Source organism: Triturus cristatus, chromosome 8 (genome assembly GCF_964204655.1).
Source record: "Triturus cristatus chromosome 8, aTriCri1.1, whole genome shotgun sequence".
NCBI lineage: Eukaryota > Metazoa > Chordata > Amphibia > Caudata > Salamandridae > Triturus > Triturus cristatus.
In genome coordinates this window covers 1185181228-1185206609 of record NC_140591.1, presented here as the reverse complement: position 1 = coordinate 1185206609, position 25382 = coordinate 1185181228, and the positions used below count along the sequence as shown (strand labels likewise).

Sequence of the window (25382 nt, the reverse complement as noted above, 5' to 3'; positions counted from 1 at the left end):
GTGTGAAGAGTCTTTTAGAAAGGCCAGGCTTTTGTCTCCCTTCCTGATCACTTTTAAGCGTGACCACTGATAACCAGGTGCAGAATGTTCACACCTCTTTGTGCCTCTGTTACTCCTATCTAATAACAAACCAGCTTTGAGAAGTACAACTCTAGTCAAAGGCTGAATCTGAAAGCCAGTCTGAGAAGAATGCATGAAAGGAGAACCAACCCAAACCAATTCTGATCTATGGTCTGCTGTGCCTGTATAAAAGTGGGAGCTGTTGACCCACTTGTTGTACCAGTTCCAAGTTCTGTCTGACCAAGGAGGGAGTGCTACACAGAGTACCAAGATGACTGCTGCGCAGCCACAGCTGGTGTCTGTTTAACAGTCACCTTCTGAGAGGTGAGGTGAAGTCACCTGGAGTCTAATCTAAAGGAAGAACTGTCTCCTTGTTTTGGAATGCCTGGAGGTAACCATCTTGAGAGAAGAGGGAAGGAGCAAACCAACCCTACAGGAGAACCTGATTGCCAGTGTGGGCAAAAACAGTGGACAATGGAGCCAAGATACCCAAGAGAGTCCCCAGAGCATGACTGATAAGCTCCTGTCTCGGAGTCTGTCACACAAGTTGAAGCAGAGGATCTGTGACACTGCCAAAGTGTTCCTGAACAGTCCCCTGCCAATGCTGCGCTTGCCCAAGTGGCTTGTACTACTGAAGAATTGACTGTTGCCAAGACTGTGTCACTTGCCCAAGTGTGAAAAAACAAAGAAAGCCCACTCTAATTTGAAAACAATACTATCCTTACAAAAGTGACTAAACCAAAAAGAACAATTGGGTTTCCTAAATAGGAAAAACAATATGTGTTCTAAAATAACCCTCTCCCACTAAAAGGTCCCTTGGTGGCATGTTTCATCATAGGGTTCTTCACGCCCGCTGCGGGAAGGGGCGTGCTACGACCGACGGAGAAGCACTTGCTAGTGAAGTGATACTATCTGTTTGATGTGAGAGTGGAAGGGTCAGGAAATACGTGAGTTAAGAAATACCTGGCTGAGTGGAAAACTAAACTTTAATACTCTCTATAGCTGCTATTAATAAAAAGTGGGGAAATGGCGGAAAGGGCGCTGTAATGGGCAGTTTCCTCTCAGGTCTACATGTTTCGAAGCCTACCCCTAAGCTTCTCTTCAGGACATAGGTTCATCGGAGCCATGGGCAGGCAGTGTTTGGGTGAGAGAGCAGCTGTGACGAATGTTTGACTACAAGCGCTCCTCCCTTCCCGTGTTGAAGCTCATGGGGTCTTAACCCGTTAACCGCGGCATAAATTCCGCCGCGGTGCGGGTGATTTATTGCGCGGGTGGGGCCGCGTCAGCCAACGGACGTGCGCAGCACTACGGAGGTAGTGCTCGCGACGGCCGTTGGCCGACGCACGCACGCGAGGGGTTAATTAAGCACCCTAAGTATCGTTTTTTTAAAGGAGAATACCAAGTAGGTATTTGATGAATGTGTGTTGACCTAATGTATATTGGCCCTTGACATTGACTAGGCTGAAGGAATATAGTTAGAGTGGTACAAGGGATCAACACCCTTTGTCCTGAAGAGAAGCTTAGGGGTAGGCTTCGAAACATGTAGACCTGAGAGGAAACTGCCCATTACAGCACCCTTTCCTCAATTTCCCCATTTTTTATTAATACCAGCTATAGGGAGTATTAGCGTTAAGTTTTCCACACAGCCCGGTATTTCTTAACTCACTTATTGCCTAACTTTTCCACTCTCACATCAAACACATAGTATCACTTCACTAGCAAGTGCTCCCACGTCTCCATCGGTCATAGCACGCCCCGTCCCGCAGCGGGGCGGGAAGAACCCGATTGATGAAGCATGCCACCAAGGGACCTTTTGGTGGGTGAGGGTTATTTTAGAACACATATTGTTTTTCCTATTTAGGAAACCCAATAGTTCTTTTTGGTTAAGTCACTTTTGTAAGGATAGTATTGTTTTCAAATTAGAAGGGACTTTCTTTGTTTTTTCATAATTTGCAGAGGAGGCAGAGTCCACGACTTATTGCACCTCTTCACTTCCTCTCTTGTTTTTTGCTACTTGCCCAAGTGTGCCTAAGTGGACTACACAGCTGTAACTGGATACCAGACACTTGTCCACTGTGTGCCTGAGTGACTGTGAAATTACCCATGGCAATGGCCGGCAGTGTACTCAGTTAGACTTTGCTGCCACAGCCAAAATGTGACAGGCCTCAACTCATGCCACTTGGGACCAGAGACCAAAAGCAGACTGCATCACAGCTTCAGAAACAGGGGGTCTGCCCAGCTCAGTTGCCGACTCAACAACAGCAAGAGTGAAAGAGCAACCAGTCTAGATCCCTGGGTCCCATCCTTTAGCCGACTCACCTTGTATCGGAAGAAGGCTGCCGAACCAAAGATAGCCATGCTCCTGTCTGAATTCGCCTCCAGACTCAGTAATGCAGGATTGTCTGCTTCCAGGCTTGAGGCAGAGGGCCAGCTCACCCACTGTCAGTGTGTCTTCCCACATAGAGAGGAGGACATGAACTGAGATACAAAAAGGCCTAGCCCAGGCCTACGACAGAGACTCACATTTGGTGAGAAAAGTAATACTGAGAGACGGAGCGCACAAATATGCCTGGGAAGGAGGGGAAGAAGGCATGTGGGGATGAATTGCACCTGTACTTGAGAACTGCATCACAATTTGTCTAATGCTGAAATAGAGAAGAGCGTGAGTGAAGATGGAGAGAGTCTGAAGAAGTTGAGAGTGAGGGGAGGCGAAGCAGCAGCAGGGAATAAGGGAGTAGCATCCTCACTCATAGGACAGCAGCCCAGTGACAGAGACTGAGTTTTGCAGTGTGTAATACTATGTTTTACAGTGTATTAAAGTGCTACTCTTTATTAAAGATAAAAACTGGGATCGACAATCAAACTGTTATGCTGTTGGGAGTTTCTAGAGTATTGAGTTTGTTGTACTCTCTCCCATACTAAGGTCTATGAGAGGCCTGCTAGCTCTTGTCATTGCTGCCACTGAGAGTCTAGTGCTGCAGCGGTGTAACTTAGCTTGGTTTGCAGAGCCAGGCTGCTGGACATCAGAGACAAACAGCCTCAGCCCTCATAGCTGATTCCCAGTAGCTCCTGCTTACCCTTTGGCCCCCCTTAAAAGGGGTCTGACAATACTCAAGCAGGTTTGAATCTAAAGCTTAAACACCTTGTGCTGAACCCCCTTCTTAATTCACTCTTTTATAAGAGGAAAAAACAGAATAGGATTGGGGACAGGTAAATGGAGCAACACCCCTACTGATGGGGAATTTGACACCGTCACTATAAGGGAGAGGAATGCTTCAATGTGCCACACTCAAATGTAGAGTTCGGGAAAGTCTGGTAATTTTCACATTCCCAGTAAGAGAGAAGATCTTAATAACTAAAGTCCTAACCACTCACCTGTTTTATCGGTCAAGAGGGTAGCTTGCCTATGAATTCAATACATAAGGCAGTAACCTAGACTAGTCTATAATTAACGATTCCTTCTCTATTATGGGATCTTCATTGATATTAATGAAGAACAAGTTACTTACCTTCGGTAACGATTTATCTATAAGAAACATTAGTTTGCGGATCCAGCCTGACGCCTGGGGATATTCTAATGTGAGGAATCTAACTAACGTGTTTCTTTCAGATCAACTTATTTACCTTTGTTAAAGCCTTATCAAGCGGCAGATTCTTTACCTTAGAATTATCTCGAGGCGTCAGACTGGATCCAGACATTTGTTTGTGAGCTGTAGCCCTGTGTACCAGTAGTGCAAGTGGTTGGTGCTCTCCGTCAACAACACCCCGAGACAATTCAACCACAGGACCTAATATGAGGAAGATGCTACAAAGGACTGGCGTAAGTACTGCTCCACTGAACACAAATCAACAAGCTGCAAGAACCAGCTGCGGTGGTGGTGAACAGACTCCCCTGACTTGGTGTAGAGACACAAGCAAGATCTGGGGAGGCTGTGCTAATTCATACAGAATCACCAACATGTGAGAAAGGACGGTAACTGTGGTGAGATGCCAGAGTGCCTGAAAGCTGGAGCCAATTGAAATGAGCAGAGGGCCAGTGATACAAGATCTTGGAAATGGCAGAGGATGAGTAAAGAGGAAGGTAATTTTAAAAGCTACTGTAAAGAAAGGAAAGGTGTCGGATTCCTGGGCCCTTGTATAAAATATTAGTCACTCTGTACGGAATATCGACCTTCTGATAAAAGTGGTTTCACCTTCAGTGTAGGAAGTTGTTTTATTACAAGGGCTACGCAGGAACTATAATTACTTCTGGGCATTAGCTGCATGGTCTCTTTTAATACACAGTTTATCACTAGTGAGCCTATTCAGGGTCACAGAACTTTCTAAAGTTTTCCACACTGCAACACTAGGTCCACACATGGAACAGGCATTGTGGAATCTTAAAGGGCAAACTGCTCGCTCAAGTTGGGCTTTGTAAGGAAATGGGGTATATTATGTGGTGTGGTTGTGCGACCTCATCGTGCAATACACTACAAACCCCTTTAGGACAAGTCTGATTTCGTTTGTCAAACCTTTAGCTCAACCCTGGGTAGCTGAGGCTCTGAGCAGTCAGGCTTACACAAACAAACAAGTGTAAAGCTTTTAAACAGCACCAAAACAATTGAAGAAAGAAACGAGACACACAAGGAATCCAACACCAATTTAGTAGTTAGATTTTTTATGTATTTTTGGACAACAAAATGAAAAAGATCCACCAAGGGGTTCTGGAGATACAGAATTTACAAGGTGTAGTAAATCAAGACTTTTTACTCAACTGCAAACAATCATGGGAAAACTTAAAGAATTTGACACTTTGACACTTTGAAACTTTATCAAGAGAAACATGGGCAAAATGTAATGTGGTTACTTAAAGAGTTACTTTAGGTGACTAACTCAGGCAGGGAGCCAGTCAGGAGAACCAGCAAGGTCCACAGAAACAGTTACCGCAACAAGAAAGACAATCTCCAGTACAGTTCCAGTGTCAGTGGCTCCTTGCCACTGATGTCTATGGAGTGGTCCTAATGCAAGAGATACCAGATGCAGAAGATGCTCAAGGATGCTAAAGATGCTGTGCGGAGTCGTCCTGTGCTACACCTTGGTCCACCATCTTAGTGAGGCAATCCTGGCCACAGGGGTTAACATCCCTCAAAGTCCTTTTGAGAGTGGTAGAAGTCTCGTCGTCACTGGACTACCAGCCACCATTGGGCTACCAGTCGCCTCGTGCAGCGGTTCACTTCTTTTGGCAGTAACTCGCCTTCTGGGTGATCAGGATGCACTCAGAAGGCTGTCCTGGGTTCAGCAGACTTGGGGGGCAACTTCTGAGTATTGGCTCCAGTTTCCTTGGGCTGCACCGTGGCAAGAGGCAGCGATCAAGGAATCTGGGGTGCCAATCACTCCAGCAGGTTTCTAAAGCTTTTGTGGTCCGGTGCTACGAACTTGAGGTCAGCCAACTGACCCTTGGAGTCTCTTGTTTTGGATGGGCTCAGAGTCGACTTCTCCACAAGCAGGACATAGCAGGCACAGCCCTTTCTTTTGCTAGCCACTTCCTTTCCTTTGATACCCACCAAGTGCAGTCCACATCGGTGCAGCCTCCCTTGACTGGGTCCTTGGTGCAGCAAGGAAGTCCCTTCTTCGATTCTCTTCTCCTTTCCGAGATCTGGGTACCAGGGGTGCCCTTTGTGTGAGCAGAAAGTGCCCTTACGGGAGGTTGAGTTCACTAGCCAATGGGTTACCAGGATCTCTCCCGCCTGATAACAACTTCCTGTGAAGTGTGGCATCTAGTTATTCCAGAAGGCTCTATTCTGCCCACTCTCAAGATGACAGAACCCCTCTCTCGTCTGGAGAGCTTGGTAGCCCAACCCAGAGGTGTGGCAACCAATTGGCTACATGTCCATGGAAAAAAAAAACGGTTTGGCAACTGGTTTACCCCTCTCTTCCGGCTGCCAGGCTGTCTACCTTCCCAATAGGGCAGCCCCTCCCATGTGTACTTGCTACTTGCCCTTCAAAGGTGGCTTCCCGTTTGAAGCTTGCCTTTTGGGCTAACAACCCATGTAGCTTCCTGCCTGAAGGAGGTAACGCCTCATCCAGTGGCAGGCCTCTAATATTACCTTTCCTGGGAGGGCAGAAGGCTGTCTCATGGTCAGCCTCAGCAAATGGCCACTGGAAGACTTGGGCAACCATCGACAAGTTGAATGTGGCAACAAGTTACATTAATTGAGACTTAAGCATTAATTTAGGTTTAACGTAACGAGTTGTTTGATACCTTGAAGTACCAACTTAGGTAGTCCCATTCAGACTTTAGCACAGCTGAGCTGTCAGCGTGTAACACTGTACTTGTCAATTGGTTGATCAATCTTTCTAGCAGTAAAAACGACCACTGCAAGTTTTTACTACTAGAACATACTAAACACATGTTCTACTTTACTAATGTGCTACACCCTGCCTTAGAACTCGGTAGGCCTGCTATAGAGGTGACTTACACACATTAGAAAGGGAGTTTGGGCAGAGTTGAGTTAGCAGTTTAAAACTGCCCTTCCAGTCTACAACGGCAGACTAGGAGCCATGTTTTACCTTATCCAACTCAGGGTGGCACAACAACTGTTGCAGTCCCTGAGGGGAGACACTAGCTTACAGGCCCTGGTACAATATACTAGGCATGTAAACGTAAATTTGGCTATGCCAATCTGATATAAGCCAATCACACACATACCTTTTAGAGTTTAGGAGCACATGTGCCTAGTAGTTCAATATGAGAAAAAGTATAGGTGAAATCTGCAAAAAGCCTATTTCCTCACAGTCTTACTACAAAGCATTGTTCGTTAAAAGGACTCCAACTGTGGCACTGATGATGCCTTTTGCATTGGAGCTGGAAACCACAGACAAAGACCAGGCTCAAAGCTCCCAAAGCCATTTGCCAAATGATTTCAGAACCAGTTCAGGGACATTCTCATGGTCCAGAGAGGGGATTCGCTTCTTAAATTTTTTCTCAGAGAAATGTTTTCAAGAACAACGATATTTGCTCATACATCCTTTGAGAGTCCTGGTCCCCCAGAGTAAGGAGTGAGCATGTCATCACGGCCCCATGACTCTTTGGGGTAAACTAGCCAGAACTACAATTTCTTTACTTTGGAGTGGTGGGTCTGCAAAGTCATAAATGAATAGGCACTTTGTTTTGGCCATCATACTGAACACAAATGGCACATTAAGTGGGCACAGAATCATGGGTGGCATTCTTTGAAATCCCCCTTTTGCATTTACTGCAAAAAAAACGGACTTTATTTTGATCATAATGAGAAACAACAGTCAAAAACAAAAACCGAATAGAATTTAAATTTGCATAATATTTGTGACAGATTTTTGATATTTTATTAATGTATACATTTCTCATTGCGTAATTTTGTTTTAGTTTATGTGGGTTTTTCCACCTGAACCAAACGTAACTGCTCATTCGTATCAGAGGTGAGTCCACCTCTATTTCATGCACACTGTCTCTAAGCATCCATTCTCTCCTTACCTGTCTCTTATCTGTTCATTACCAATGAGCCCAGTCGAGCAGACTTCTATTTCGACTTTTTTTCCGCTTTTCAGTCACACTGGTGATTCTTGTATACATTCCTTTTTGCACCTTTGCTTGTTAACAACAACAAGCACTGTTAGCACGTTTGAGATAACTCACACATTTGTGCTAATACACATTGTTGGTTATTACAGTCTGGAGTCATTTTTAATTCCGACTTATTTTATAGACTATGTCAATTAGAAAGGTTTCCATATGTGATGTGTCCATAAACAATACTTTAACAAGGGCAGATTATAATTCAGCAATTTTCGTTTACAGGTTGTCCCTGAAGAAGGGACGTATCGGTCCCGAAATGCATCGGGCTTTTTTCACAAAATGTTCAAGTTTCAGTTTTTTATGCAATGATTACACTGTGATTTTTTGATGGCATGTTGATGCAGTTAATATATGCACAATTTTTCTGTTGGCTTTGACAAAAAGTTTGTCACTAGGTTTAATAAAACTTATGTGTAATTAATAATCTATGTTTATTTCAAACATCTTCATGGTTCAATTTGCCTAACATTGGGCTTTAAAAAGTAGTCTTTTCAAAATTAATATTTATATAATTAGGGTGCTTTAGTAACCCACAGTACTGTGCACAGTGACACTATCCCCTCGGTTAGTTTTTTTTCCCTGTTAACTCTCTTATGCTTGAATAGATAGCAAGCATTGCACTGTCGCACCTTTACCAAAAGCTTTCAAATATCTGCAGATTAGATAAATAGGTGTGCGCTTCTCCCTTCCTACTTATCTGCACACCACCTGAGCCACGTGACTCAGTCCAGGTTCCACATATTGTGACACAGAGCTGCACAAATGTGACACCCCTAATAACAGATATATGTTTAATCATCATTCCTTTCCGTGTCCAAAGAAGTGGAGCATGGCATGACAGTTTTAATTGTAGCTTGCAGTGTGCTACATCTAACATTGACCCATATTACATCTTGAAAGTCCACACCCCATACAGGTAAGTGGAGGAGGAATCTGCAGTTAGAAAGAGTATCCACCAGAAAGAGCATTATCAACGATAAGAAACATATTTTTCAGATGGATACTAGTAACTGCACAATCCTCAGCTTGTGAATTAATACCAGAGCAATGGCCCTTCCAAGGAGGTTGGTCTGAGGAGTGGATTTCACACTAGGAAGTCCTGCAGAACGATGTGGACTAAATTGCCCTTTCTGTGCACGAGTGAATTGATGCAGTAGTAGTGCCTGGTGAAATTATGAACAGATCCCTGTATGACTGCTTGGCAAATGTGCAAAACTGGAAAGCCCGAGCTAGGGTAAAAGTTGCAGCTTTTGCTCTGGTGGAATGAGCACTAAGGTCCTCTGGAGAAGCCTGTGGGCCAACGCGTAGCACCGAATAATGCAAACGAATAGCCACCAGCACAAGGTTCTCTGTCTTTCCTTTCTTCGAATCAGCCAATCTAACACACAGATGATCATCAATATGGTACTCTTTAGTCCTATCAATGTAGAACTGAAGAACACGTCCACCATGATAATGCCCCAGGTCATTTATAAAAATAGAGCCCATATCACTTTTCATCTCTTTTTACAGGTCAGGTGCTGGAAGAAAGAATGTATACACAAAGGTTCCTATTGAGCTAAAGACTCTTTCGAGAAATCTGCAAGGTAATGCCTCTTATGCATCTCCCATATCCCATGTGCAAGCAATGGAAATGTAAAGCCCCACCACACCCCATAAAAAGACTGCACATATGGTTTCTCTATGAAGAGAGACAAAAAAAGTATGATGCTGCTATACACGGCACATATTCATATGGGGCTGCAATACCGATACATGGGTTTCTTCCATAAAAAAATTATAAATTCAAGATCATAACTATTTAAGACTCACAAAGGTTCATTTTTGTGAACTGTATTAATGGCAGCTATATACAGCAACTGAGAAACACAATTATCTCCATATTTTTTAATAATCTTATAGGAAGCATGGCTAAAAAACATAACCGAAATGCAAAGTCAAGCATATCAGGTTAGCATCTGACTTGCGTTTTCTTGACGTGAGCTTTAACATTCAGAAAAACAAAGTAGAAATAATGACCAATGCCAGGGAAGTAAGCACACCTAAAGTCACATGCCCATTCTGAATAAGAAAATATTTTAGTATAAATCTTACCAACAAACTTGACTTTCCAGACACGATGAGGCAGGAGAAGGCTATCTGGGCTGAAAGAACTCATCTTTGCACACATCTGACCAAAAACGGACTTTGTACCATCTGGCCCAGCTAACCCTCCTTTACTCCTGGAGCGCTTCACCTGGAAAAATAATCATACAAATAAAAATGTGGCTATAATTAAGAAGAAAACATCAAATAACTAATAGCCCTATCAGGCTACACCACAGATAGTCCCACAATGTTACAGTACTGGGCTTGTAATGATCTTCCTAATCCACTCTTGGACCTCAGTGAAGGGTCCTGTTTAGGGATTCATCTACAAATGGTGTTTCCTGCAAAACTGAAAATGACAAGAAATGCGGTAAAAACAATCTTGAAAATCCTCCCCAATCAACATTTCACCTTCTTAAAAAAGGTGGGAATTACAAAATGCAAACAAGACAAAAATCACTATGTGAATTAGGCAAGATATTCCCGATTACACTGTTAATTCCGCATTTCTAGAAGGACTCTCATGGAGCGATCTTGAAATCCTTCTATCGACAGTTACTGATAAAGCTGGTGGCATCAGTAATTTCTGGCTTGAGTATACTAAAGGGGTCCCTACCCTGTGATGGGAGTTTTGGTGTTGAGATAATGGGCTTGTCAACCTGACTAAGTAAACTAATCTACCAAATTGCACTGGTTGGTAAAATGAAAGCCCAGGGCAGAAGAATTGTATTGCTAGTAAACATGGCATCATCGGATGATCATAAACATTAAGCACTCTAGGGAAGTGTGAAAAACAAGAGAAACCAATAAGGCTCTGTAATCATTCAATAAAGTGGCACTGGCAAAAAGCTGTGCAAAAGATCCTCAGCAAGTTGGATAAACTGGTCCACATATAGAAATTGGAAGAATACAGTATGTCTTCCTGGTGATGTTTTTTTCTTATACTACACCGAGGAAGGAGGAGGAAAACTGGGGCACATAATTGGGGGTGGCTGCAGAACGGACTATAGACTGCAGGCAACTGACATAGGCCTCAATATTTGATCAAGCTGAACATTCAAGGTCTTAACATTTAACTTAAACAGATTTAATTCGCCCAGTGAAAAGTGTGAGGATCCTAGCTCCTGAGGGGACAAACATTGTGGTATTCCAAGAGACAAGTTTAAACAAGCATTGGCATAGCCAATAGGTCTCACTTTTGGGACCTTATAAGTATTTAGTTATGCAGCACAATATCCTTGGTGCAACAACATCACCTGTTGCAGGGCTAAACACTTATAAGGTCCCAAAGGCGAGACCTATTGGCTATGCCACTGCTTGTTACTTATGTTTCACAATAACGATTATCAGAATGCCGAGGAGCGCTAAAAATCCAAATGCCCTTCGAGGCCTTATACATGAGAAGTAGGCGCCAGGCAACTGCACATAGCAGAACACGTGCACATATTTCAATAGCAATGCATGCCATGCTTGTTGCATCATTACTCCGTAATGTGCATAGGTCTGCATGCATTCATTAGCATTATTATGTTTACCAGGCTGGGTGTGTGTGCGATCATTTCAGGAATGTGCACATATACTAAAGATGTATGTCGGCAGTGGAATCGTAGACAGCCGTGTGCAGAATAATGCAGATTGAGTGAGATGATTTGCTTTTTGTCTAGATGGATATATGATGTCACCTTAAAGGGTGGCGCCCTAATAAACACAGGCCGTTGAGTGGTGAAGAAATGCAGCCAGAACAAAAATCCCTAACCCAGCCCTAACAACAGCAACAAAAAAAAAAGCTGATGGGGCAGTCACTGTGGTAACTTTCGTTCAATAATGAACTTCTTCTGAAAAAAAGGGCATGGTTTTACCTCGCTAGGCCAGTTGGTAGCACGCCCCAATATACTTGTTGGGTGGGGATGAAATGTACTGTACGTGTTTAAGCGAGGCCCTTAATTACACAGGCCACGGCCCTTTTAGAGACCTAGTGCTGTAGCCAAGTCATGTGAAATGTATTAAAGATGTACCTAAACAACTAGTGGCGTGAATGTTTACAGCGTGTGCACTTTATTTACTGATTGGTGATTTTACATTTTAAACAACGCACGTGGGCAAATCGCAAACATGAAGAAACGCCTGCTCTGCTGGACGTCAGATGGCTGAAATTAATAACAACTGCGTGTTAAATGTAAAGTAGTGGTCTATTGGCCATGTTTAAAGCAAACCCGCTCCAGCCCAGAGTGAAAATCGAGGAGACGGTTAAGAATCAGGACTAAATATGAAGTAATATTAACGTTTAGGTTGGAGTTAAAGATTTTAAACCAAACAAAATGGCAACAGTACTTAACGGTGTTGGAATTGCACTATGGAATGCGAAATAATTCAGATTTTGTTGCCCACGGTGGTACAAAGAGCCGCAAACTCCGATTCTGCCATTTTATATTTACCATAAGGTGCGATCCTACTGTGGCCAGCTGTCTGCTGCTTGTCTGTGAATTCAGTTTCATGCGTCTCCCCAAGCTGAGCTTTTAACGGATGTCATTTGTTTATAATGTTAGTCCTTCTGGGTCGCGCATAACTCAATCCCGCAGGAGAACATATTGTCAGAATCTTCTGGGATTGTGTACCGCTGATAATATGTAAGGCGCCCTAAGATTGGAGGGCTGGGCCACTCAGCCAGTCGTAGGACGCAGATGATTCGCTGTGTAGTTCGCACGTGGACAGATCCGCCTTTTTACAAATCGGTGGGTGCAGTGAGTCTGCCCTAGATTAAAGCAGTGGGTTAGTTATACCATGTCTCTGGCTGGGTTATGATGCCGGCTGTTGTATACAAGGGGGGTGCAAAGAGAGTGGGGCTGCGCACAGTAGGGCTCCAGGTAATGCCAGCAGACGTAATGTTTATTGGCCATGAAGCCTTTCAAGGGTGGCTGCACACTGTTTGGAACCCGCTGTTGGTGTTTATTGTCGGAATTCTTTTTACGCTCTTAATGGGAAATGAGCTGCCGAGAAGAGTCAGGCGCGCTAAAAGAAAAAAAAAAAAAAAACAGGCAGCCGCGGCACCCGCGCTTTACTTATAACATGAAAAGTAAAGCGCGGGTGCCGCGATTATACCAAAAGTAAAGAAATAGATGTTTTTTCTATGTCTTTACTTTTGGTATAATCGCGGCACCCGCGCTTTACTTTTAATGTTAAAAGTAAAGCGCGGGTGCCGTGATTATACCCAAAGTTAAGGAAAACAAGCATTGGCCACGAAAGCGAAAGTGATCGCGATGACGCGCTAGTGCTGCTGGCTGGCCTAGAGCATGGCGGCGATGTAAAGCCATATGGCTGCTTTGCGCGCGTTCACGCCTCGTGCGCTGTAGCTCTATGCCAGCGGTAGCACTTTGAAAAGTCCCTTACAAAATGTCTCTCCGAGCCAGCGCATGCGCTGGGCTCAGCGAGACCTAAAAAGGGAGACACTCAAATCTACATAGTACAGTATCAAAATTTATACCACAAAAGACACCAAAATAAGTGTGTTAGCCTGCCTCATACTTTCCTTTTAGGGTTCTGGAAATGGTCATACTTAAGGAGCTGTGGCACGTGCTACTAAAAGGAAGGGACGTAGTGCAGTTCACAATAGTGACAAAACATGCCTCGAATCAAAGAGCGGACCAATTCTCAAAGAGTGGACCAATTCTTAACAAAGGTAAAGTGGAAGGTAACAGAGTTAGTGGAACCCCTCTGATTATAGCAAGAGATTTTAATTTGGCAATGTATAGGAAATGGGGGAGCTCTGGTTCAAATGTGGGCTCTTCTAAGGTAGTGACTGCTAATTCGTTCTAGAGGATTTGGGCATAAATGTTGAGTGGAAAAGGTTCGCCGGATGGTTGGAGGGAACAGCTGTCCTATGAGTATTACCGACTTAGATGTAGGTTCCATACAAGTCTCAGCTCACACTCCAGTGACCAACAGTGTTGGTGCATTGATCCTGCCAGTGGACTAAGGAGATGGAGGCCGGTGAGATACTTAGGATTAAGAAAAACACAGCTAATGTTTCCAAACCTCAAACCACTGAGAACTATCTGAAGTATCATAAAGACATAGAAACTCTTTTTTGGGTGTTGTGGGATGCTATGAAATCATTAATTAGGGAAACATTCATAGGCCTTGGTCCTCCTCGGGGACCTCAATTTCCACCTGGAGGACACCACAGACCCCAACTCCTTGCCCCTCATTGACAGCCTCAGCAACCTCGTACTCACTCAGCTTGTCCATAAACCAACCCACACAGGAGGCCACACCCTCAACCCTATTTTTTTTATCCAAAAACAGGAAAACCACCACCAACACAACCCTGCTCACATGGTCCGACCACTACATCATACATTTCAAGATACACGCCCACCAAGCCATCTTACCAGAAAAACCCAAAGCACCATCAAGACACTGTGGCAAAATATCCATAGAAAACTGGACTAAGACCCTACAGGAAAGACCACCCAGCCACACTGGGAACCTTGATGTAGACACTAAGCTCTTCAATAAATAGCTCACCAACCACACCGCTCCTACCAAAAACAAGACCTACAAAAACAACAAACGAGCCAGCTCCAACAATGTCAAAGAACTCTTCACTATCGTCAAGGAGTTCTCCAATCCAAACACAGCTGTCAACAACATCATCCCATCCGAAGACCTCTGCAATGACCTCTCAAACTTCTTGGACCAAGAGATTGCCAAGAATTACAGCACATTCGACCCACAGCATACCAATACAAACTCCTGTGACCAGCCGGACAACTCCTTCATCGCTAAACAGCAGCTAAGCAAATGGAAGCATCTCTCGAAAGTAAGAAACCACGGCCTTTATGAATACCATCCTCTCAAGAGCCCACTCAGACCCATGCCCCTACTTTATACAACACTGGAAGAACTATTATATTTCCCGTGCTCACCGTAATCATCAACACCTCTATTACCACCGCCACCTTCCCGTCTTGCTGCATAAAAATGCAGAAGTCAAAGTCCTATTGAGGAAACCAACAGGGGACCCTCAGCAGTAACAGACCCATCCCACTCTTGCCTTTTCCAGCTAAAGTCATGGAGAAAGCCATCAATACCCAACTCACTAACCACCTAGAACTCCTAGACAGCTCTCAATCAAGCTTTGGCACCAACCACAGCACACAGACAGTCCTCATTACGGCCACTGATGACATCAGAAGCATCCTCGACCAAGGAGAATCAGCTGATCTCATCCTCCTCCACCTCTCCACAGCTTTCGATACGTCTCCCACAAGTCACTCATCAGAAATCTTCAGCACTTGGGTATCTGTGGACAGGCCCTCAAGTGGATATCCTCATTTCTCACCGACAGAGCTAAATGAGTCAGATTTCCACCATACACCTCAGAACCCAAGATGCTCATCTGCGGAGTCCCTCAAAGATCGTCGCTCAGCCCAATATTCTTCAACGTCTATATGACGCCCTTCACGGACATCATCAGAGCCCATGGCATCAGCATAATATCCTACACCAATGACACAGCTCATCCTCTCCCTTAGCGACTCAACCAGTGCCGCCAAAGCAACCTTCACCAACTGCGTGAGCATCTTTGCTCCTTGGATGAAAAACAACTGTCTCCAGCTAACACAGACATAAGCGAAGTCTAATCTTCACCAGCAACCACTCCCCCCCTGGGACATCTCTATGTGGCTCTCTGAACATGCCCCCCCACCTACCCATGTGGAACATGCCAAGAACCTCGGGATCATCCTGGACACCAACCTCTGCATGAGCAGACCGATCAACACCATCTCCTAATCATGCTTCAACATCCTGCAAATGTTACACAACATTTTGCAGTGGATCCCACTGAACACCAGATGAACGGTCACCCAGGCTCTTATAATAAATAGACTTGATTACAGAAACACCCTCTATATCGGAAGGCCAGTCCATGTCCTACTCTGACTCCAACCACCCAGAACACTTCTGCCAGACTCATCCTGAACACAGTTTGAAGTAACAACATCTCTCCACACCTCAACATTCTCCACTAGCTCCCAGTCCAGGAAAGATGCAAGTTCAAGCTGCCCACCCACGCCTACGAAGCACTGCACAACACTGGTCTAGCTTACTTCAACCACTGCCTCAACCTCCACCAACCCACCAGACACCTTCAGTCTGCATCCCAGGCAAGAGCACACCTCCCTCGCATCAAGAAGACCAGAAGCGGAGGACACTCTTTCTCATACCTCACAGCCAAGACCTGAAACGACCTCCCGAAACACCACAGAACCTCACCACTCTCATGGACTGCTGAAGGAAACTCAAGACATGTCCCTTTCAGTTGAAACAGGCATGATCTCTTCCGCCCCCACACACGCCAGCCTTACTCAGTACCTGGATACCCTCATCGGCGTTTACAAATTCACATAACATTCAGAAGCTAAACAGGAAAGAAACCTGGTACAACCCACACTGGAGGAGAAACTGTCTGAAGCAGAAGTAAGATAAACAAGGCTGTCTTGTTCTGGGACATCTACAGACAGCTTCATTCATCGGGCAATGAACACCCCCACGGCAGGAAATTGCCTTGTATCAGCTTCCTGAAGCTGAGCAATAAACTCTAATAATTGTTAGCAGTCCATGTTAAAGAAGCAGAAATACTCAAAACTATGAAAAGAGTTAACCTTTATAAATGTAGTCCTGGTAGATTTACTGGAGACTATTACAAGATATTTGCATCTACACGTGTCCCCCTTACCACATAAGATGTTCTGCTGCTTTAGGGACACTAAATAGGTGCCCATATCGATGTTAGAATCAGACACTGTGGTCATCTCCAAAACAGGAAAGAATTATCTTAATTGTGCATTATTTAGACCTAGAGTATTTCTAAATACAGATGCAAAGATTTAAAGTAAGGCCCTGGCTAACATGCTATCACAGGCACTCCTGCTGTTAATTCATTAGGCAAAAAGAACAGATAATTGACAGAATGCTGAACAAATCTAACATTCACCCCCAGTCACAGATCTGGGTTAAATCCATTGTTTTCTTGCTCACCATGCCATTCTAGTTTGCACCCAGCCATATTCAAATCAGTCTTGACCCCACCGAAATAGTCCAGCCTGAACAGCCAGGCCAGATCCTCCCTGGACCAGAAACGAGCATCCCGGGACCGCTTTGGGAGTATCACTCCTCCTCAGCCAGGCTAGCTTGAAACTGATGGCTTAGCAGCACCTCTCAAAAGGTGAAGAGTCTGAGGAGTAGACTTCACACCAGAAACTCTTGCAGACCGAGTGGGCAAAATGGCTAAGGTATTAATGCCTGTTAAGGCATGAACGGATGTCTTTGTAGATGCCTGGAAGATGTCCATCAATGGAACACCTATGGCTAAGGCCTAAATGGAAGCCTAAGCTATAGCAGAATGAGCCCGAAGGTACTCAAGAAAGAAGTTCCTTTCTGGGCAAGCACAATTTTATATACAGAACGATCCAACTCAATAAAGTCCATCTCTGGACTGAGTTTCCCTCCTCAGCACCAGACAACACTACATACAACAACAAGGCCATCAACTCCATGTTCCTTAGACAACGGCTCTTTTGGGTCTCAACCAGTGGAGCATTTCCTCCTCCTCAGAGGGATGTGTCAAAGAGAAGAAAGTAGTGAGCCTGATGGACTGCCCTATATAGAAAAGTGACACCACCCTTGGTAGAAATGATGTCGGGGACTGAAGCACATAGTATACAGTGGAATCACAATGAGGTTGATAGTTTTCAGGGTCAAAAGACTCAATGAAAAACTGTGCATATATTAGATAAGCATGCACATCAACAAGGTAAGAACAAAATTAAGATGCCATTGTGGCACGATAAAGGGTACAGGAGGAAACAGAAAAGCATCATAAATGGTGACCTAAACAGGATGGGTTCAAAAGAAAAATATTACAAGTCGACAGATAGACTTCAACGGTGCCCACGGCACGACGTTGCCAGGATATATATAAGACAAACAGAAGTATAGAAGAGTTTAGCCTGTAGCAGATTGACATGATGGTCCACGTACCAGGCCACAAACTTTGCCTGTTATCCATAATAGACTTACTTAGTAGTAGCTGGTTTCGGGGAAAAGTGGTGGGGCAGGGCGGGGGGCCAGTAACAAAACAAATTTTAAAAAAATTATCTGCTGCTTGCAGCTCTTTTGATCGCCACTCTTCTGCTCCTCTGGGCACAGGATGAGGCTCACAGACTCCCCTACGGCCAAACCAGACGCTGTTCTCATGGTGTTAATACCCATGAGATCAGTAACTGGATTGGGCAGAGCTGGCTGGTTTTGCGTTCCGTCGGAGACTGGGAGCCTCTGCCTGCTGTTATTCTTCACCCAGCAACGTAGATGGGATGGAGAGATGTGAGTGCGCATTCCGGTTTGGCCGTCCTAAGACGGCCAGACAAACCGACATGCACACTGACAGCAGTGCCCACCATTCACAGTAAGGCCCCGCCCCTAAGACTCGGCTACTGAGGAAAAAATGAAATGATAATAAATCTGTTTATCATTTTTTTATTTCCTCTTCGGGTAGGAGGATGACGCTACTCCACCATAGCGGAAGAGCAGTCACTGAATAGACTAAATTAGTGGACGGGCAGCAAGATAACATCCACCAACTCGTCAGGCAGATCGAACATGCTCAGCTGATTCCACTGAATCACCATGCATGAAGGAGCAGTTTGTAGATGTTTGGATGTAGTACCCAGAAGTGTTGTTGGGACAGCAGGTTCTCTAAAAGGAGTAGACAGAAATGGGGCAACAGTGTTCAGAGTCCAAGAACCTCCCTAAGTCCAGTAAAAGTTTAGCAGGATGAGGTGCGATGAACGGAGCCTGGTCTCTTTTGACTTTCTTCAGAACTCCTGGAAGCAGCAGCAAAGACAGAAATGTGTGGAGGAGACCGGAGTCTCACAGAAAGCAGAATGTCTCTCCTGAAGAGCCTTGTGGCAGAAACTCAAACACAATGAGTGCTTTAGGCGGTAGCGAAAAGATCTATCCAAGGCACACCCCACTGGTCCAAGATGCCTTGAACTGCCTCTAAGTGCAGATGCCACTTGTGGTCGGCCAGATTTCCTATGCTTAGCTTCTCTGCTCTGGGATTCAGTGACCCTGCCAAATGACCGACAGTCAAGAAAATTCTAAAATGACCAGTCGGTCCCACAATCTCATGCCTCCTGGCACTGCACACATAACCCCCACATCCCCTTTTTTGTTGCAGTACTACATGCCATATTGTCCATCAATGGCTGTCCCGCATTGAAGATATAAAGACTGGAGAGCTAGCCAGATGGCATGCAATTCAAGAAGATTAATGTGGTGGCTCAGGTCAAATTGAGACCATATGCTTCTTCCTCCTCATCCAGGTGGCATCTCCAGATCAGAGCTCATTTATTCGTCACCACTGTGAGCTCTAGATGGAGCATGGGGAGCTGCTGGCTAAAGTACGAGTTACTTATCTTCGGTAACGATGTATCTGGTAGAGACGATTCTAGCCGCAGATTACTTCACGTAGAATTATCCCCAGGCGTGAGACTGGATCCGGAAACTTTTTGCCACAGCATCCCTGCGTGTACTGGAGGCGGGGCGACACCACGCGGCTCCGCCCAGACGTCATCCGCGTACGTGACATCGGCGAGGTCACATAAGACCCGGCCCGGCGCGCCCACATCAGTTTTCTTCGGAGAACTTTTCCGCACCACAACGCGGAATCACCAGATAAACTGCGGAAGCATGGGAACAGTGTGCAAAGAGCAGAGAAAAATAAAAAAACTGTGAAAAAACAACACCACCAGAGTAGTGCCAACACCGCAGAACCCAAGGGCAGGGAAAGAAGAGAGAAGAAGCAGGAACCTGCACAGTCACCCTGCCAGCACAGATAACCTCCCATCCCTGTGCCCCGGAGGCAAGAGCATACGGAAAAGTATTGGCGCACGTAGGCGACCCACCCCCCCCATCCTGAGCAAGGAATGGAACCAGTCCGAAGACAGACAGGGACAACAAACTTCAAACCACTCCAACCTAGAGGGCAACCACCCACAAGGACAGGGCAAAACATGGACAAACGACCCTCAAACCAGAGGATAGCAATGGAAGGAAGGGAGGGGAGGGAGGACAAGGATAGAAGCAATCCCCCCCAAACCTGGAGCATCCAGAGCAGCAGAGCACCGGAACCCCAACCTCCAAGAACCAAAGGAGGAATGAATCGCGCCCAGACGGAGCCACCCGGCTAGAACAAGGAAGGCACTCACAGGAGACACAGCCCCCACCGGGAGGCGAGTACCGAAGACCAACCCAAGGGTCCTCGCAGAATAGGGGAGGAAGGGCGGGCCGTGAAGGAATCTGCTGCTAGAATCGTCTCTACCAGATACATCGTTACCGAAGGTAAGTAACTCGTAAATCTGATAGAGACTACTAGCCGCAGATTCCTTCACATAGAATAGATACCCTAGCAATACCCCCTGGGAAGGAGGGCCTGCGAAAGGACCCCACCAGCCAATGCAGACAGAGGGCCCCACAGTGGACCAGATCTGTGGACCAGGTAGAACCTCACCCCTGCCCTGCCAAGGGATCCCCGCAAGCAGAACCCCACCGACCCCCAAGGGGACGTAGAAAGGAAAGAAGGCTGAAGAGGCTCGTACACTCACAGCAGAGGAACCAAGGGCAAGGACTGAGAGGCCGAAGCACCGCACTCCCCCACAAGGCAACACAGCTTCCGCCGAAAAGGAAGGAAGGAGAAGAAGGAGAAGAAGAAGGAGAAGGAGGAGAAGGAGAAGGAGAAGAAGGAGAAGGAGAAGAAGGAGAAGAAGCAGCCTAGAGGGCCCAAGGAAACTAGGGAGAAGAAGGCGAGCCCATTACAGATGGAGAGCAGCCTACCAGCCAGAACAATGCCGGCAGTCAAGGCCAGAAGCAAGAAGAACAGCCCACGGCCCCAGGAAGGCAGAGTAGGCGACGCCTGGCAAGGGAGAACACAGGGACATCCCAGACTGCAGAACGGGAGCAGGGAGAGGAGAGGCCCGGCCACCTCCACGAGTGGCCGCACACACGAACTCAGGAAGCAAAAGCAACCTACGTAAACACCATGGAGAACAGGTACCCGAAGGCGACTAGAACCCTCCAGCAGAGTGCAAGCCATAGGACAGCTACCATAACCCCACATAGGGCATGTGAAGTCCCAAGATAAGGGAACCCTCTTTGGAAGAACTTCCGCAGCAGTGGAAGAAACAAAAGAACCACGGGGAAAAAGCACTCCCGGTACAGGCTTGACATCAGCCCAAGCAAAGCAGAAGGCCCAAACTCAGGGCCAAGTCTGCACAACAAATCCTGCAGAACTCACTCACAACAAAAGGGCCGTCCAGCATCCAACAATGCCAAAGTCCCAAGGAAGGACGGAAACGGCCAGAAAAACATACTCCACAACCATAACAGCCGGCCTAAGAAGGCCCAAAAGCAACCCTAACTCAGAAGTCAGTGAGGAGGGGACGGAGGAGGAGGAGGAGGAGGAGGACAAGGCGGAGGAGGAGGACGGAGCCCTGCCAAGAGCCTCTGGATGGCGGAGTCAGCCAGGGCATGGAATAGCAAACTGCCAACAAATGGGACATCAATGAGCCTCTCCCGAATATTTTCGGGGAAGACGCCGTCTCGAAGCCAAGCATGGCGACGGAGAGCGTCTGAGGAAGCCATGGCCCGGCCCAGCCCCTTAGAGACGTCCAGAGCGGAGCGTAGAATAAACGCCGCAAGCTCCCGGCCATCCAATGCATGATGCCGCAAATCCACCTGAGCAGACTCCTGGGACGCCGCAGACCCCAGACACTCAGCCGAGTCCCACAAACAGGAGGAGGACCTAGCCAGCACACACAAGGTGTTAAGGGCCCGCAGGGCCGCACTGGTCGAGGCGAAAATGTTGCGCCCCCAAGTAGCCAGCCAGCGGGCCTCTCTGAACGGCAGAGCCAACAGGGGCGGCAGGGAGGGAAAAGCAGTCCGCAAAAGGGGGCTGGCTGCTGACGGATGAATGGACAGGCACGCCGGGTCATGCGGCGTCTGAAGGTGCAGATGCAGAAGATGCGGAGGCACCGGGTCCCCGGAGGCAGGACGCCTCCAAGCCCCTGTCAAGGCAGAAAGGAGCGAACCTTCAAAGGGAAGCAAGATTTCCCATCCACCAGAGCCCTGGTGGAGGACCTCCAACAGATGGTCCGCCGGAAAGTTAGCCACCGGGTCACCCATGCACAGGATGCCCACAGCCGTGGACACCGCGTGAGTGAAGGCCGCACCCGCATCCGTAGGGCCCCGCGGTGGAGAAAGCAGCTCCTCCGTGGGCGACAGCTGCAAACTAAGGCGGCCGTCCCCGAGGCCAAGCGGGGCGGGCAAGGGCTAGACCTGGAAGTCAGGAGGATCCGAAGAATGAGGGACCTGACGCTCTTCCAACGAACACCTCTGCCCCAGGAAGGGCATGGAACCGCCCTTCGACGCCGGTAAAAAGGACACCACACGGCGGCCAGTCTCCGGGTAGGACGACACCAATTTGCAGCCTGCCTCCGGAGAAGAAGGAGCGTCCGAAGATGAATCCGCGGTACGACCCTTGTGCGGAGCCGTAGAGTCCGCTGCTTGACCGGCACCAACCGGCGTCACTGGGCAAGGGACCTCCAAGTCACCCCACACCGGAGACCGGAGTAGAACAATTGCCGCCCTGGGTCCAGGGCAGCGCCGGGCCGTCCCCCGCTGAGGCAACCACCTGCGTGGGGGAACGGGACAAGCCACCGGCGGCGCCGCGGAGGGCCCTGCGCAGAGTGAAGGATCCGCCGACGCCCCAGGAGGGGAAGGAGGAGGAGACGCTAGCGAGGCCTGCAAAGTCGCCGCGTATGTCTTCATTTGGACTCTGGACGCCCCATCACCGGGAAACAGTGGATAGGATAACACGCGGGGCCGCATCACCCGCGGAGAGTCCACGCCCCCGGTAGGCTGGAAACCAGCCCCCGGGGACGAACTGCGACACTTACCTATCGGGGAGCAACGCTCACGTGACATCGGAGAAAGGCGAGGACGACGACCACGGCCGGACCTGAAGCCGTCCGCCGAAACAGACCGAGGGGAGGACGTCAACCTGGAGAGACGCGCTGAGAGAAGATTCATGCGGCGCTCCCACCGCGACTTTGGTTTCAACTTTTGGCATGCCTCACAATCTGTGGTGCCATGATCCTCCCCCAAACACCACATACAAATGAGGTGAGGGTCCGTCGCCGACATAAGACGCCCACAAAACGTGCAAGTTTTAAAGCCCGAAGGCATTTGCACACTGTTCCACCAAAAAAGAATGGAAGAAAGGGGACCCTAAACAGGCCCGTAGCAAGGAACGGATCCGAGTTGCACGCGGAAAAGGAAAAAACTGATGTGGGCGGGGTGGGTCTTATGTGACCTCACTGACGTCACGTACGCGGATGATGTCTGGGTGGAGTAGAGTGGTGTCGGCCCGCCTCCGGCGCGCAGGGATGCTGTGGCAAAAAGTTTCCAGATGCAGTCTCACGCCCGGGGATAATTCTACGTGAAGCAATCTGCGGCTAGAAGTCTCTATCAGATAGTCAGATTAAAATCCTTAATCTACCATTGAAGGTTCTGGGATGCCTAATCTGACACAAAAATGTTGTCCGAAATGCACCTTCAGTATTGACCCCTTTGAAGGCAGAGGCTCCACTACAGAGACCATAAGTGCCAGGGAATATGGTTCCAGCAGGATACACGAAGCCAAGAGACCGAAAAGCCTGAACAAAAAGGCCAGAACACAGGACAGACCAGACACATCGGAATCTTGAATATCCCAGACTTGCTAGAGTGCTGAAACCGATTGAATGTCACCCTGTCTAGAACAGCCCATATATAGGGAATCCTTTGCACTGGTTGAAGGCGGGATTTATTCTCATTGATAGAGAACGCCAGGGAAGACAGAAGGGTGATGGTCATCCGCTAGTGTTCCGTGACAGACTGTGGCGAGCATGCCTACAACAGCCAGTAATTGAAGTATGTGAATATAGACACCAACGACTAGTGAAGATGGTCTACAACCATTGCATCACCTTCGGTCAATACTTGGTGCCCCCCGATGAGGCCGAAGGGAAGGATGGGGAACTGAGAGTGTTTCTCTCCCACGTGACGCTGAGCAAATGCCTGTGAGACTGCAGGACGAGTACATCAAACAGCATGGGTACCTAAAACAGAATGGAGCAATCAAAAGGTATAACCCTAAAGGATGCTTCCAGGTCCCCAAAGAACCTGTAAAGCACATTCACGAATGGTGACAAATTGCTACGTCAGTGCCCACGGCACAGTCTACATAGTCCTTTGCATCCAACAAGGCTCTCAAAATATATTTGGACGCTTCTTGTCTTTAATAGACCATTTGTGTAAAGGTATTTTTAAAGTCCTCCGGAAAGGAGAGCAAGATCTCCTTCACCATGTCCCACAGTGAGTGGGAGTATGTGATCCAAAGGCAGACTGCATTCAATAACTGTAATGCCAAACTGGCAGTGGACACCCTCCTGTCAAGAGTGTCAACGTGTTTAAGAGTATGTCAAGTGGAGCCGTGGGCAATGGTTTGAGGTTGACTTTTCTAGCTGAAGCCTGCACTACAAGACTATCAACAAGTATGGGTTAGGTCATGCTAAAGCCAGAATGTGTCAGGGCTTTATTGAAGGGTAATAAACACTCTGAAGTTGCAGGACCAGGCTGCAAATTACCATTAAGTAGATTAGCCTTGGTTTCCATTTAGGCAACTGCAGTTCTAACTCCTCTGCTACCCTGTGCATCATCAAAGCAAAAGAGGATCTTTCTTGAGGGGGCAGTCCCAAAAGGAAGCACAACTGCATCTATGGGGAGGTATCAAGTCCACTGGCATGTTGAAGGCCCAAGTAAAGTAATTATCAGTATGCCGAGGGGGCAACAAACTGCCTGCAGCCTCGTCATCATCATCATCATCATCATCATCATCATCATCCCCATCTTTTGGAATACTCAAGCATCTGGGCCAAATAAGGCTTCAAGTTACCAAAGAACCTGGTGCCAAGGCAAGAGCACTACCAGACAGTCTTTTAACACAATTGAGTGTGTCTTAGTGGTCTCATAGTGAGACACTGGTCGAGATCGAGACAAACTCTGTTCTGGATCCAAGATCAGGGTTGGACACTGCACTGGGAATCTGAATCCGTGAGTGGCTAGGCTGGCACCACCATAGCATTCCAGAAAAGAAGTGACGGCATGACCTGTGAATGGACAGCAGTCTAACGGGTCAGTCGGGGTAGGAATCACACGTGGAAGTCTGATAGGGGGCCCCAGCAGATCCACTGGATCCTAAGACACTCCCCAATGGTCTCAGAATTGTCCATAAACACTGCAGCATTGCCTCTTAAAAGTCCTCTACCTGCTGGTTGAACGAGAAAGTTCAGAGAACACCAGCTTCTGCTGTGAAACGGGGTCTGAATCACATGATAGTCGCAGCGTGCTGACTGTACAATCTCTCCCTCTGATTGAAGTAGGGCTGCGATTTGGACTTCTTAAATTTCCAGTAAGTTGTCATTGGACTTCATTCAAGACATACCAGAGGATGGGGTTCTCGAACAGGACTGAGACTTTT

General features: G+C 47.1%; 1 protein-coding gene across 1 annotated transcript in view; it reads right to left on the bottom strand.

Annotated features, from left to right (window-relative positions):
* LOC146805589 (E3 ubiquitin-protein ligase HERC2-like) overlaps positions 1-25382 on the bottom strand; it is a 1563844-nt gene that overhangs the window by 89032 nt on the left and 1449430 nt on the right. The window contains 1 exon segment of the mRNA XM_085622871.1: positions 9749-9890. Coding sequence (XP_085478997.1) covers positions 9749-9890 — 142 coding nt within the window.